Genomic DNA, 15360 nt, shown 5'->3' on the forward strand with positions numbered 1-15360 from the left:
GATATGTGGTATCCCCCAAAAGTTGATGTGTGAGACAATGAGGGAATGTTAAGGGGTGAAATGATCAGATTATGAGACCTATAACAATCAGTGGATTAATTCACTTCAATGAATTAACTGAGTCGTAACTATGGGCAGGTAGGGTGTAGCTGAAGGAAGTATATCACTGGGAGCTATACCTTTGGGTTTATATTTTGACCCTGGTGAGAAAGAGTGCTTCTGCTGCCTGGTTTCCACATCTTGAGCTGCTTTACCTCTTTCTCGCCTTTCTGCTTCTGCCTGATGTTCTATCTCACCTCAGGCCCAAAGTTAGAGGTCCACTGACCATGGACTGAACCTCTGAAACCATGAGCCAAAATAAACTTTTTCCTGTTGATGTTGTTCTTGTTGGTCATAGTGATGAAAAAGTGACTAAAACACTGGGCAATGTAAGAGACATCCTGTCTCTAAAATTAAAAAAAAAAAAAGACTGGGGATATAGCTTAGTGGTAGAGCCCTTGCCTTCCATGCATGGGGCCCTGAGATAGATCCCTAGCACCCGCTCAAAAAACGTTTGAGTTAAAATCTCAACTGTGCCAAAAACTAGCTGTTCAGTCTTGAAAAAGTTATTTAATCTCTTTGAGCCTCAATTTTTTTATTTATAAAGTAAGGATAATCTCTATCACATACTGATGTGAGAATGAGATACCATGCAACTACCTAGTTTACTGCTTTGCCAAAGGGAGTCCGTTTATAAATGTTTTTTACTTTTTTCCAAATCTTGCTTCACTTTCAGCTACTTAGAATTAGTCTTCCATTATTTCTGTTGCCACTGCAAACCTGTGGAATAACTAGAAAGTGTAGAAGCAATTCCTAGTGTGAGAGATGGGTTTCACTGGCAACCACAGACCATGGAGCCCTAATGGCAAGAGCCAATGGTCAAGCAAAAAAAAAACTATATACTACTGCTTAGTCTTTTCCCAGTTCTTTTCACTTCCTTTGTTCCATTCAGCTACTGCTAGGCTCTCATATTCTCACACCTGTTTTTCTTATACTAGAAGGGATCAAAAATGGACAGATAAGTGGTACTAGGACAAAGAATACATCAGATTTTATCAAAAAAGCTGATATCTTCCTTTACAGTATACATAATTTTAGAAATAGTACTATAAAAAATCTAAAAATAGCTATTTGATTACAATTTTAAGGAAACAGGTTGTTAAATATTAAAAATAATATTTTCCAACATTGTCATGGACTTACAAATCGAGGAGGCTGTTTGCAGTTTCGGGGTTCGATTTCTAGTGACTTGTTGAACAAATAATCTGTAAACTCTTTTTCAGATGAGCTTCCCATGGGGTTAAGGTTTTCAAAGAACCTCTGGAATTAAAGAAATACTTCTAAGTATATACTTTAGATCTTATTACAATAAGATCTTACTCAAAATTTTAGTGAAAATTATTTATTTTATCATTTTTAAAACTAAAAAATTAAGAGATCACAATGTCTGGAAAGGTTACAAAGACTGTTTATTCCAGTCGCTCTACTTTTCAATAAGATTACATAATTTCTCTGGAAGTCGTATTCTAGTCAAACATTATTATTATAGGATGAACAGATTTTAATGGCTCAGTAGTTAACACTTATCCTTTAGTAGTCCTACTACTATAATTATAACATAATGATCACGAGTAAGCTAACAAAAGTGTTTAGAACCAAAATTATAGTTAAAAAACCACAACAGAACTTTGATAATTGGAAAGACGTATTCAAAAGTAATCAAGAGAAATTATAATAAACTTTATAACTTATCTGTGTCAAATTCTGGTACAAAAGTATTTTTATCAAAAATATTTTATCTTTATCAAAAATATTCACCAAATATTTTGCAAGTAAAAATTTAAGTTCCGAAGTAGGAAATTTAATACTTCAGCAAAGTGCTCCCCTCAAAAAAAAAAAAAAAAAAGGAATCTCACTAATTAGAAACCGCCCTGTTTATATTTTACTATATTTTCTGGTGTTTTATTATGTGTGATTATATATACATAAATAAATAAATAGAAACTTTTTCTTTTTTGCAAAATTGGGGTAACATCATATTTATTTTTAATCTTTTTAAAAGTTTATAGTCAAGTTGTTCCCATGTGGTTTACTTATCTTATAAAGTACAAATTTTAACTCTATGGAATTTTATCAGACATGTTCCAGAATTCATTTCACTAATCCTATATGGGCAGTTATCCAGATAAAAGCCTTTTAATTCTCTGCTATAATAATAATTATTAACTCCTGGTGCATATATTTTTCTACATAATTCTTATGGTTATCTTTGAAAAATCCTTAGAAGCAAATTTCTGGATTTAGCTTTATTTCATTTTTGAGTGTTTAAGAAGCAAGTAAAAGATATTTATTGGGTTTGGCTTTTGTAAGAGGCAAAATGAACTTGAAAAGTATATCACTCCTCTCACAGAAACAATTACTTTTTATATTCAAGTTAGCTAACTTAAATTACACTAGCCAACGGTAATTTAAAAACTTTTAGAAAGCTGTATTTTTAATTTTCTCATCATTTGCTCTAACTTAAAAATACTATTTAGTTTGGTTAACGTTGGTTTGTAAAATGAATAACTTAGTTTGTATACATTTTAAATGTACTTTGATTCAATCATAAAGAGGCATTCCCCTTCTCCAAAATGCTTTAAATGATGGTAAGAAACCTAGATCAGAACAAAAAACCTATTGGCATATATGCTACTGAGATACAAATGCTTAAAGTATTATTTCAAGTATACCCAATGACAATGTAAAATTATTTCTGTGGAAAAAATATATTGTGAACTCTAATCTGACTTTAAGAACACATTTTCTTATTAGCCTTCTGAAGATCCACATAGAGAGGGTGGGCCCAATGAAACAGGCAACAAAAATTACTATTTACTTTAAAACAGTTATATGTCTGCATTTTAATTAATGGTATGCTTTAGGTCATTCTTTCTAAGGACTGTAGAGTATTTGAACTGGGAACAAAGAATAGTAACTATCTCATAATTCAGGAGGGTAGATTTGATAGTGGCTATTTTCATTCAATATGCCCAATTTGTAGATTATGTTTAAGAGTGTAGCATAATTTTTTTTTAGAACATATATATTTAATGCACAGGATTAGAAACAAGAATTAAATTAAAAATATTTTTTTAATATTTATTTCTTAGTTTTCGGCGGACACAACATCTTTGTTTGTATGTGGTGCTGAGGATCAAACCCGGGCCGCACGCATGCCAGGCAAGCGCGCTACCGCTTGAGCCACATCCCCAGCCCAAAAGACCTTTTGATAATAAGCACAAGTTTCCTAAGTCTATGAATATTTAGTTGCAAATATTAATACTCCAAGTAACTCCTTCTTTACAGGAAAAACTCAAAACCCTGTTCTTTAGGAAGACATGAAAAGCAAATAACACATTAAGATCAGTCACTAGGTCTAGGGTTGTGGCTCAGTGGTAGAGTGCTTGCCAAGCATGTGTGAGGCACTGGGTTCGATTCTCAGCATTGCATGCAAAAAAAAAAAAAAATTCAATCATTAATATTTCTCCCCTTCCCTTAGATAATCTGAGGGTACTAAACATTTGATGCTTATTACCCTCAGTATGAATAAATAAGTTAATTAAATATTCGTTATAAGGCAGAGTCTAAAACTAATTTTACTATAAAAAAGGTATAAAACCTGAGTCAATAAATACAAACTTCATTATTGTGTATGCCCCATGCTTCCTTTTCTTTTTTTTTATTTACTTGTTTTTATGTGTGCTGAGGATCAAATCCAGGGCCTCGCACATGCTAGGCAAGTGCCCTACCGCTGAGCCATGACCCCCCACCCCATGCTTCCTTTTCTATTCCAGTGGTATCTGCTTCTTTTTTGTCCAATGTTATCTTCTGCAGGACCCCAAGGTATTAAATTGCTTAACATCACCAGGGCCTCATTTATAAAAAGATCTATTTGGGCTGGGGTTGTGGTTCATTGATAGAGAGCTCGCCTAGCACGTGTGAGGCACTGGGTTCAATCTTCAGCACCACATAAAACATAACAAATAAAATAAAGGTATTGTCCATTTATAACTAAAAATATTTTTTAAAAGGAGAGATTTATTATAGAAATAAAAACAACTTTCTTGTTTACCAAAGATCAAAGATGGGTCTTTTTTTTTTTTTTTTTCTGCTTGTTTCTTCAACCAGTTATAACATCTTCATGTAAAGCAAAGTTACTGGGCAAGAGCAGAACCCTATGCTGGCTATTTCATAGTATAATGGCTGGTTAATAAAGAAGCCACCCATTTAACCCTTTTTTCACCTGGTATTATCCAAAGAATAAGCCAAAAGGACCAGGATCACAAAGACTTATAAACAAGGTACAATTATATATTTTCAGCTGTAGTTTTACTTCTTCAATCATGCCCCCAAATGAGCCATTATTGAATCAAGAATCTCTCTCCACTTATTAGAAAACTCTAATGAACAGAGGCTTCAAAGACTAGTTCAAGGCAGTACAGCTACTTGAGAAGAGTGGACCAAAAAAGATGGGGAACATAAGAAAGAGTGAACAAAGGAAAACTACTTTTTTACAGGTTCTTTGTTTTTGCTACTGAGAAATTAAGATATTTTCAGTCTTTTGCTTTCCTTTTCCACATTGTCTCTAATGTTCTGGAGTTTCTTACATTTCTGGACCAGGGACACCAAACTCTCCCTAAAATCACTAGTCCCATGATCTCTGCCAACATTTTCAAGCTCATCAAACAAAGTCAAAGTCTGTTTGAGTTTGGCTTGAACAATTTTTTGCTCTTCTAATTCTGCAAGAAGGGCCTGCTTAGTACATAATTCAGTCTTATACTTTTCCTGTAATTCTTCAATTTCTTTTTGGAGAAGCTGGAATTCTTCTTCACTATAAGGATGCGTCTCCTGACATTTGTCTTCAGGAAGCAAGATATTTGGGGGAATACGCAAAATCAACTGCAAAAACAGCTGCTCCATTTTGCCAAAAAGTTTATCAAAACGTCCTTTCATGAAGCAAAGAAACTTCTCTGTGCATTTACGAATCTGGACTGGGCTAATATCACAGTCTGGGATTCCCTCCAGCTTCTTCATAATAACCTGTTCAACAGCCTGCATCACTTCAAATAGGTAATCTTGAAATGCAATATAGATCCTAAGCATGCAAGTCTCTGGTGTGAAGCCAAAGAACTGGGCCTCATAGGTCATTGGATCCATTGACATCTTGGTTTACTTTGCTATTTTCAATTATGAAAAATCGTAGCTACCATGGAGGTGATGAAGTCGATCACACACAAGCGTCCCGCTATCTCCTTTAAGGCACCGCGATCTGCCAAAGATGGGCGGCACTGCTGGCACCTCAAAATTCTGACTCAAGAGTGTAGCATAATTTTTAACATGACAAGTTAAATTACAATATGTTCTCAATTTCAAATACATATGATATATTAAGTTCATTTACTATAAACATGGTATCATAATCCACTCTAATTTAGATGGCATCCCACATTTTTTTTCCCCGTTAGGAAAAAAGTACAATCCTAACTTTCTTGGGACAAAAATTTCAATAAAGACAGAAATGGCAATAGGCCACTAGATAGACATATTGTCAGAGTTAAAACTAAAATAATGCATTCCTTTAATGCTCAACTTAAAATGAGACAAAGCCATAGAATACACTAAGCATAATGTTTCTAAGAGGGTTCATCATGAGATTTCCACTACCAAAATATTAGCAAGAATGTATGTTCCTAGTGAATTAAAGTATACCTGTAGGAAAGCCAGAAGATGCACACTTATGATATCACAGTATCAGTATTATACACCATTGTTTAAAATAGAACATCAATTGATAGAATATTTGAGTCCTTTTGTGCTATGCATATATACCACTCTTCCAAACTCTTCTCCTACTTAAGCATAGTGATCTTCTGAGAAGATAAGTTATTTAATGTTATACTGGCTTACATAAAATATTTAAGATGGTTATCCATCAATGATGAAATTAGTAGTGGATTTTTACTGCATGGACATCAGAAAAACTTCTTTTGTTCAACTTTGCCATTCACTTTTTTGGAAGTGTTGCTTGAACCAACTCAACAAAGAAGTGATATTTTCAAGAGAAAGCACTTCATATTAATAACTGCAGATAGTGTAGGTATAATATTTAACATTGTTAACCACCAATTATTAACTCATTTTATTTACAAAGCAAAATAAACAGCATGATATATGATTATGGTATTTCGTAGAGATCACCCAGTACTTAACACATTCCCTTTTAAAGACAAGAAAAAAAAATATTTACCCTCATTTCTGGTTCTATTCGTAAACAATAAGGCTGATTCTGATATTGCTGAATTTCTCCAGTAATTTCTGCCACTTTTCTCCTCTTACTGAAATTGATTAAATCTTTCCCTTTCTTTTTTAAAAAATCATTATTCCCTTCTTCAGTCTTCAGAATATTTGTTAAATATATTCCTAGTGAAAAAAATATTTAAAGAAAATTTATTTTAAAATTGGTCATTTAATCAATCATTTGGAAAAACAATCTTGTAAAACTGAAAGACTTACTAGCAATTCCACTCCATAATGTTGATAAGGCAAGGCTCTGATAGACTTTATGATTATGATTAGTTCTCCATTAAATTTTTTTAACATAGAAAAATTTTAAAATAAAAAGAAAATAAAGGCTACTAGTCTAAGAAATAGCAAATTAAGCTTTCCTAAACCGTGTTTACAAAGTCTAAATTATAAGTTTTAAATCGAACCAAAATTTTTAATGCTTGATTTTATTTATTTATTTATTTTTCACATTACAACACTTTCAAATTTTTATTGAGTATGGTCTTATTACCTCTGTAATAATGCTTGATTTTATTTTTTTATTATTATTTTTTTAATTTTTAATATTTTATTTTTTTAGTTATTGGCGGACACAACATCTTTGTTTGTATGTGGTGCTGAGGATCGAACCCGGGCCGCACGCATGCCAGGCGAGCGCGCTACCGCTTGAGCCACATCCCCAGCCCCTAATGCTTGATTTTAAATATTTATTTTCAATAATCTTTAAGTGATCATCAATATCATAAGCACTGCTGATTAATAAGAGTTCAGACTTAAATTGTTTTCTCAGAGCCCATGATTTAGATTTAAAAACCAATTATATTTTAATATTTCACAATAGAAACTTTAATCTCCTTTTTTGAATAATTACTAATATATTTAAATTAGTAGTTATCAATTGATCATTTTGTTCCTCAGAGTGTATTGGAAATGTCTGGAGACATTTCTGGTTATCATGATGTGGGTGTTACCAGCATATAGTAAACAGGAAACTAGGAGGCTACTAAACATCCTACAAGCACATGACATTTATTCATTTATTTGATTCATATGCCAATAGTGCTGAGGTTGGAAAACCTTGATTTAAATAAATTATACAATTTCAACAGTTTAGTCATACATCACATTATTATATTTATATAAAAATGATCTATAAGGCTAGAATGGAGGGGCTAGGAGTATAGCCTAGTGATAAGAACAAGTGCTTAGCATGTGAGAGGCCCTGGGTTAAATCACCAGCATGAATGTGTGTGTGCCCGTGCATGCGCGCACGCACATACACACACACACACAGACTAGAATTAAGCTGAAAAACTGCTGTAACATTATAGTACAATATGTTACTCAAGTGTTTGTAGTGATGCTGGTGTAAACAAACCCACTGTTGCTGCCCACCATATTAAAGTATAGCACATAAAACACACCACGTATACGACAGTGGTCCCATAAGATTATAATAGAATTGAAAAAATCCTCATTGCCTAGAGATGTAGCTGTCATGATGCCAACATAACACATTTTTCAAGCCTGCATAAACAGACCTGTCAGAAAAGTATAGCATGTTTGTCTATGAACAGTACTTAATACTTGATAATAGTAATAAATGACTATGTTACTGGTTTATGCATTTACTATACTACACTTTTTATCATTACTTTATAACAAAAACATTTACTACAAAACAGTATTCTATATTATGCCACAAGCAGCCACACATGTATCATCTATGTTGAATGCATCATCTATGCTGAATGCATCAAGAGATCACATTCAAAGCAGGTGCACACACCTAAAGTTCCAGCTACTCAGAAGGCTGAAGCAAAAGGATTGCTTGACCCAGGAATTTGAGACCTGCCTGGGAAACATAGCAAGACCCCATTGCAAAGCAAAACAAAACAAACAGGCAATGTTGAGTAATTGACTTATACCATCTATAATTGTGTGAATACACTGTTTGCATAACAGAATTGCTGCCTACTGATGCATTTATCAGAGTATGTCCTTGTCATTAAGCAATGCATGAATGTATTTAAGAAAAGTTCACTTTATAAAACTTTGCCTAATATATAACAATTCTGAGTTTATTTTTTATTAGTGTATTAAAATTATACATAATAGTGGAATTAGTTGTTACATGTTTGTACATGCACACAATAATATGATTTGTTCAAAGTTGTTCCAATTCTGAGTTTTAACAAATCACTTAAAAGCCTTTAATAAAGAGAAAACAAACACTGTAGATATGACATAAATAGATAAAAACAATAGTTACCACTCTCTGAGTGCCTGTTCTGATAGGATTTGTATTAGGTCGTATAGATAAAATATTTTTAATTCTTACAACTCCATGAGGTAATTATTATAACTTGCATTTTACAGACAAATAAATAATAGAGTTCTAAGTTTTATTTATCAATACAGATGAAAATAGACAAGGTAATATAAAATATGAACAACTGACCTCTAAAGACTGGCCTCTTTGGACTATAACACATTTTCCCTCAAAATACAATATCCATCTTTAGTAACTTACCAAAAAAAGGCACACAAGGTGGATTGATTGACTTTAGTTTTACTAGGTATTTTTTAAAGTGATCTTGACTTAATTCCACAGCTTCATCTAAAATTTTCCGTTTTCTTTCCTGTAATGCCTTAAAAACATATAAAATGAGCATAATCTCTGTTTATAATTCAATCAAATGTATGGATACAGAACTTTAGAAATTATAAAATTTTGCAAACATTTGAAAAAATATTTTTTAAAATTAAAATAAGAGAGGTAATCCTTTGGGCATTTGCCTAAAGTGATTTATCCTCTTTTTATCTATAATATAAAATCTAAAACCTTAAGTTTTTCCTAAAACAAATTAGAAGATTAAGCAATCAAAAAATTTCATCCTCAGGACCTTGATAGTCATAATTTTGATTAGCCAGAGTTTCAAGTCACAGATGTAGGAAGGGAGAATCATAATTGTTCAGCATTTAAGTACTTTTCCACTGAAAGGTCTTTGGGGGACAAGGGTGGAGTTTTGGTAAAGAGATGACTACAGGAGGGTAAGAAAGCATTAACAAATTTAGTTAATGTAATAAACAGGAATTTCTTTTTAAATTTCATTGTTAGATTTTCTTACTAGAAGTTAGTTTATAACTTGATAAGAGCAAACATTATACTTGAGAACCATTCAATATATTTCCTTTAAGTTATGAAGAAAACAAGAGTGCACCATAGCTTTTATTCAAATCTATCCAAAAGTCCTAGCTAAAATGGACAAGAAACAAAATAAATAACTAGGAATTGCAAAGAAAAGGAAAAAAAAAGAAAGAAAAACGTCACTATTTACAGAGATTATGACTATCCACAAAGAAACTCCAAAACTCTATCTGCAAAGTGTTAATAAGAGAATTTACTAATGTTGCTGTGTCAAAAATCAACTAGATATGAAAATCTTTCATCAATAAGGAAAATGATTTTTTAAAAAAAGTCAAACATAAATCTAACAAAAAAAAGTATGAAGTCTCTATCAAGAAAACCATAAGACAGTATTAAATGGGTAAATAAATGGAGAGATATACCATGTTCTCAGTTGGGAAGACTCATGACTGTAAATTGGCACTAATTGATTTTACAGATCTAATGCAACTTCTATTAAAGTTCCAACTTTCAACATGGCAATGGTGGCACATGCCTGTAATCCCAACGACACAGGAGGCTGAGACAGAAGGACTGCAAATTCAGCCTCAGCAATTTAGCAAGATCCTCAGCTACAAAGCAAGACCCTGTCTTAAAATAAAAAGGGCTACAAATGTGACTCAGTGGTAAAATGCCCCCTGGTTCAATCCTCAGTACCAATAATAATAATAACAATCCAATTTTTAAAAATGAAGCTTAAAATTATTCTAAAATTTATATATGAAAATAAAGGTCTAAGACTAAGTCAACCTTGAAAGATTGCTAAAAGATCTGCTCTACTTTCTTTTCAAGAATTATTATACAAGTAGGCTGGGGCTGTAGCCCAGTGGCAGAGCACTTGCCTAGCACATTTGAGGCACTGGGTTTGATCCTCAACACCACATACATCTACAACTAAAAATAGAAAAAAATATAAAAAGACCAGAAACAGGACCACACATAAGGATACTAAATTTATGACAGCTGACACTATAGGTCAATGGGGGAAAAATGAATTAACAATAAATGAATACAAACAACTGGGTAGCCTTATGGAAAAAAAAATGAAATAGTAGGGGCTGGGGTTGTGGCTCAATGGTAGAGTACTTGCCTAGCATATGTGAGGCAGTGGGTTCAATTCTCAGCACTGCATACAAATAAATAAAATAAAGGTCCATTGACAACTAAAAAAATTATTTTTAAAAATGAAATAATATTTCAACCTCACCCCATATTCAAAACTCATTTCCACCTAGAGTAAGGATTTAATGAGAAAGATAAAACATTAGGATAATGGGGGGGCAATTAAAGTGGAGAACAAAAGCATAAATAACAAAGAAAAAAATAAGTAAATTTGACTACATTAAGAATTCTTGTTCATCAAAATACATCACAAAAGAGATGAAAAGGGGAGCTTCTATCTGGGAAAAGATACATGATGAAATATTAGAATCCAGAATATAAGAGCATTTGTATATAATCATTTAAAGTTAAAAATTTCCACAAGAAGAACCAAATAGAGGTTCAAACTCATTAAAAATCAGGAAAATATAAAACAAAACCACAATAATGGAAAAGTTAAAGGCCTGAAAATATCAAGTATTGATGAGAATATAAAATAACTGGATCTCATACATTTCTGATGGGAGTGTGAATTGGTACAATTACTTGAGAGAACAACTTGGCATTATCTAGTAAAGTTGAAGACATCTATATCCTAAATTCTACTTTTAGAGTAATATATTTGGGTATATCAGGATATATATAAAGAATGTTAACAGTTATATTGTTCATAAAAATTCCAAATGATTATTAACTAATGAAAAAATGATTAAATTTTGGTAAACTGATTTCTATAATTATGATACAGTTATGAAAAAGAATGAACTATAGCTATAAGCAACATGGATCAATCTTAGGAATATAGTGCTAAGAGTCATTGAAGAATTATAAAATTAAGAAACATGCAAAATAAAACAATATAGGTTAGATAAAAGCAAGAGAATTAAAAGCCTAAGATTCATTATAGTGAAAGAATGGAGGGGCTCTTAAACTGAATGCTAGGTACACAGATGTTTTTATTCTTTATGCCTTATATATAATTATAGAAATACTGTTGTCCAATAGTTTTCAAAATGAATGCTTAGCCTGTAAAATGAATAAACTGCCTCAGAGTTTTTCAATATCTGAGTTGAAATAATTAATCTGAACAGATAGTTAATTTCTTTAATATATAAAGTTCATAAATCAATAAAATGCGAATACCCAAATAGAAAAATTCAAACATAAAAATATTTTTTCTTCTTTTCCCCTCCAATCACAACTCACTAAAAGAATTAATGAAGAAAGACATATGTATCTTTCCACACTATTCTTAATATTCATGCAACTCCACTTAGAGGTTTAGGGTTTGTTCTGTTTTGTTGTACTAATATGGAATCACATTATAGTCATTCAGAACTTTCTTATGATTTTTTCCCCACAAATATCACATATATTCTTGCAAGATAATGTACAAAAATGATATCATTTTTTTCTATAGAACAGTATTCCATGTTATAGGCATAATATAATGTATTTAATCATTCTGCTGATGGACAGAAGAATATTTCTAGTTTTCTGCTACTACAATAATGCTGAAATAACTATATCTTCATACATATAACTTTATACTGTGGTGCTTTTATTTCTTTAGGATTTTATTTATTTAATATTCTGGGTCTGAGAGTATGTGTACTTTAAATTTTAACATACATTGCTGGGTTGCTTTCCACAAAGATTTTACAAATTTACATTCCCACAGGCAATATTAATATAGTTGAGTTTGTACCTTGTTAGCTTTCACTTAGAAAAAGTCTTTCATAGTAAAAACACAGGAAGACCCCATAAATTTGGATTGATTTTTGAGTCTGTATATCAAGACAGTATAAAATGTTTAAATTAAAAAGCAGTCAAAATAAAGAGACACTGAAAAACATATAGTTTGACTGTCTTCATATCTTTAATATATTAAAAAGTCCATAAGTAAAAATGCAAACATCCAAAAAGAAAAATGAAAGAAGACATGAATTAAATAAATCATAAAGAAACAATAAAAATGACCAATAAATACATTTTAAAATATCCAATATCACTAGTGGCCAATAAATACATTTGAAAATATCTAACCTCATCACTTTTTAAAAACACAAGTTTAAAATGAGAATTTTTATTTTTGGCTGATGAAGTTTTTAAAGTTTTTAATACAGTAATACCCAGAACCATTTATCATTTCTTGCTAGAAAACACTTGGCAAAACTACCATCTTTAGAAACTTCTAAGGAAATAATCATATTCTTTTTTTTAAAAGAAAGAGAGAGAGACAGAGAGAGAGTGTGTGTTTTTCAATATATATATATTTTTTTTTTTAGTTTTCGGTGGACACAAAATCTTTTTTTATTTTTATGTGGTGCTGAGAATCGAATCCAACGCCCTGCGCATGCCAGGCGAGTGCGCTACCGCTTGAGCCATAGCCCCAGCCCCAGGAAATAATCATATTCTTAAAAATACATCTACATATGGGTGGTCCATGATAAATTATTTGTCACAACAATAAAATCCAAAATAACTTAATTGTTCCACAACAGAATGATGGAATAAATTATGGTTTATGTGTGAGACAGAAAACTATGTAGGCATTAACAATCTTGTTTTTGACAACAAACTAAAATAAAAAAGTGTTAAAGAGAAAAAATATGTAGGCTACAAAAATCTACTTACAATATAATCTCAATTTTGTTATTAAAAGACATAAAGTCTTTCTATACACTAAACACATTATTTTATAATTTAAAAAATAAAATTTTAGAAAGGGTTCTTTTCATATTATTTTTTTTGACTATCTAAAGGTGACACTTCTCAGAGGAAGATACACAATCTATCAACAAACATATGAAAAAACGTTCAACATCTCTAATAATTAGAGAAATGCAAATTAAAACAACTCTAGGATTTCATATCACTCTGGTCAGAAGAGTAGTTATCAAGAAAACATGCAATAATTAGTGTTGGCGAGGATGTAGAGGAAAAAGCACATTCATACATTGCTGGTAGGACTGCAAATTGGTACAGCCAATCTGGAAAACAGTATGGAGATTCCTCAGAAAACTTGGAATGGAACCACCATTTTGACACAGCTATCCCACTCCTCGGTCTATTCCCAAAGGACTTAAAAACAGCATACTATTGAGACAAAGCCACATCAATGTTTATAGCACCACAATTCACAACAGCTAAACTGCAGAACCAACCTAGATGCCCTTCAATAGATGAATGGATCAAGAAACTGTGGTATATATACACAATGGAATATTACTCAGCAATAAAAGAGAATAAAATTATAGCATTTGCAGGTAAATGCATGGAGTTAGAGAATACCATGCTAATCGAAGTAAGCCAATCCCCAAAACCAAAGGTCAATTGTTTACTCTGATAAGAGGACACTAATCCATAATGGGGACAGGGGGATGGGTTGAGTGGAGGAACTCTGAATTGGCCAAAGGGGAGGGGGCATGGGAATAGAAAAGATGGTGGAATGAGATAGTCATCATTACCCTAGGTACATGTATGAATGCACGAATGGTGTGACCCTACTCTGTGTACACCCAGAAATGAAAAATTGTGCTACATTTGTGTACAATGAATCGAAGAACATTCTGCTGTCATGTATAACTGATTAGAACAAATAAATTTTTTAAAAAGTTATTTGTGTAATTAAATTTAATATCATTTGTCATTTATGGGAGACTATCAAAGTGCCACTGAAGAAATTCATGTGAAACTTTATTACATTTAGGTTAAGCACATTAAAAAGAGGTACAGGTCCCATATTCTTTGACAAATCCTAAACTTACTAGTATATATTGATATATTTTTTAAAATATCTTTAAATTTCTATATTTAAGTGGAAAATATGGATTCATTCAAAGATAAATTCAAGCCAGGAGTGGTTGTAATCCTAGGTACTTGGGAGCCTGAGGCAGGAGAATCAGAAGTTTGAGGCGAGCCTCAGCAACTTAGTGAGGCTCTAAGCAACTTAATAAGACCCTGTCTCAAAATAAAAAATAAAAAGGGCTGGGGATGTAGTTCAGTAGTTGAGTGCCCCTAAGTTCAATCCCTGGTACCAAAAAAGGGGAAAAAAAAAAAAAAGATTAACTCAAAAAGACAGGCAGTAGGAGCAATCTCTTTGATATTAATTTTATCTTCCCCCAAAAGGATGAAATATTTAAGCCTAAAACTTACCTCAAAGGTATGGTCTAGTCTGTACACTGACACTGAATTTACTGCACTGACTATCTCCAATACGCCATTGAAATTATTCAAATCTTGAAAAACTTGCAGAATTTCTATAATTCTACTTAGTACTGCCACCCGTTCTTCAAAATTTTCTGCTTCCACAATGCATCTAATAACAACAACAAAAAATCCACGGCTTAGAAAAGTTTCTCCACCTAACTTAGGAAATAAGAAACTTCTTTAGAGCCAGAATTCAAGCTTAAATAGGACTTATTATTATGATGATTAAGAAGCAATAATAAAGAATAAACAAAAACTTACTTTTCAAACCACAGGGTGAGGTTTGTGGTATGGCGAATCATTTTTAATAAATTTGGAGAATTTATCTCTTTATCTTCTTTGGTCCACACACTCCCTACAAGTTCAGAAGGCTGGACTTTCCTAGAAATAAATTAAAAAAAAAATCAGTACAACCTAATCTATCTATAAAGGATTAGTATCAAGATTATTTAAAGATCTGCTAAACTTAATTTAAAAACAGATAATGACAA

At 32.0% G+C, this 15360-nt stretch overlaps 2 protein-coding genes across 5 annotated transcripts in view; both read right to left on the bottom strand.

Annotated features, from left to right (window-relative positions):
• The window catches only part of Sos2 (SOS Ras/Rho guanine nucleotide exchange factor 2), a 96327-nt gene that overhangs the window by 16107 nt on the left and 64860 nt on the right, over positions 1 to 15360 (bottom strand). For all 4 annotated transcript variants that reach the window (XM_046461230.2, XM_046461229.2, XM_046461228.2 and 1 more), the window contains 5 exons: positions 15131 to 15250; positions 14816 to 14978; positions 8900 to 9017; positions 6329 to 6501; positions 1243 to 1359 (listed from right to left, as the gene is read on the bottom strand). In XM_046461230.2, the coding sequence (XP_046317186.1) occupies positions 1243 to 1359; positions 6329 to 6501; positions 8900 to 9017; positions 14816 to 14978; positions 15131 to 15250 (691 nt within the window). The remainder of the gene's footprint in view (positions 1 to 1242; positions 1360 to 6328; positions 6502 to 8899; positions 9018 to 14815; positions 14979 to 15130; positions 15251 to 15360) is intronic.
• On the bottom strand, positions 1484 to 6287 carry LOC124104349 (protein MIS12 homolog). The gene has a single exon (XM_058584519.1). The coding sequence runs from the start codon at positions 5242 to 5244 to the stop codon at positions 4624 to 4626; it is 621 nt and encodes a 206-aa protein (XP_058440502.1). The 5' UTR covers positions 5245 to 6287; the 3' UTR covers positions 1484 to 4623.

This window comes from Marmota monax, unplaced genomic scaffold (genome assembly GCF_021218885.2).
Source record: "Marmota monax isolate L192 unplaced genomic scaffold, Marmota_monax_Labrador192_F-V1.1 WCK01_AAM20220418_F8-fsc00001, whole genome shotgun sequence".
NCBI lineage: Eukaryota > Metazoa > Chordata > Mammalia > Rodentia > Sciuridae > Marmota > Marmota monax.

Excerpts from the sequence above, each read along its gene's own strand:
- LOC124104349 (XM_058584519.1), bottom strand. The coding sequence starts at position 5,244 with ATGTCAATGGATCCAATGACCTATGAGGCCCAGTTCTTTGGCTTCACA.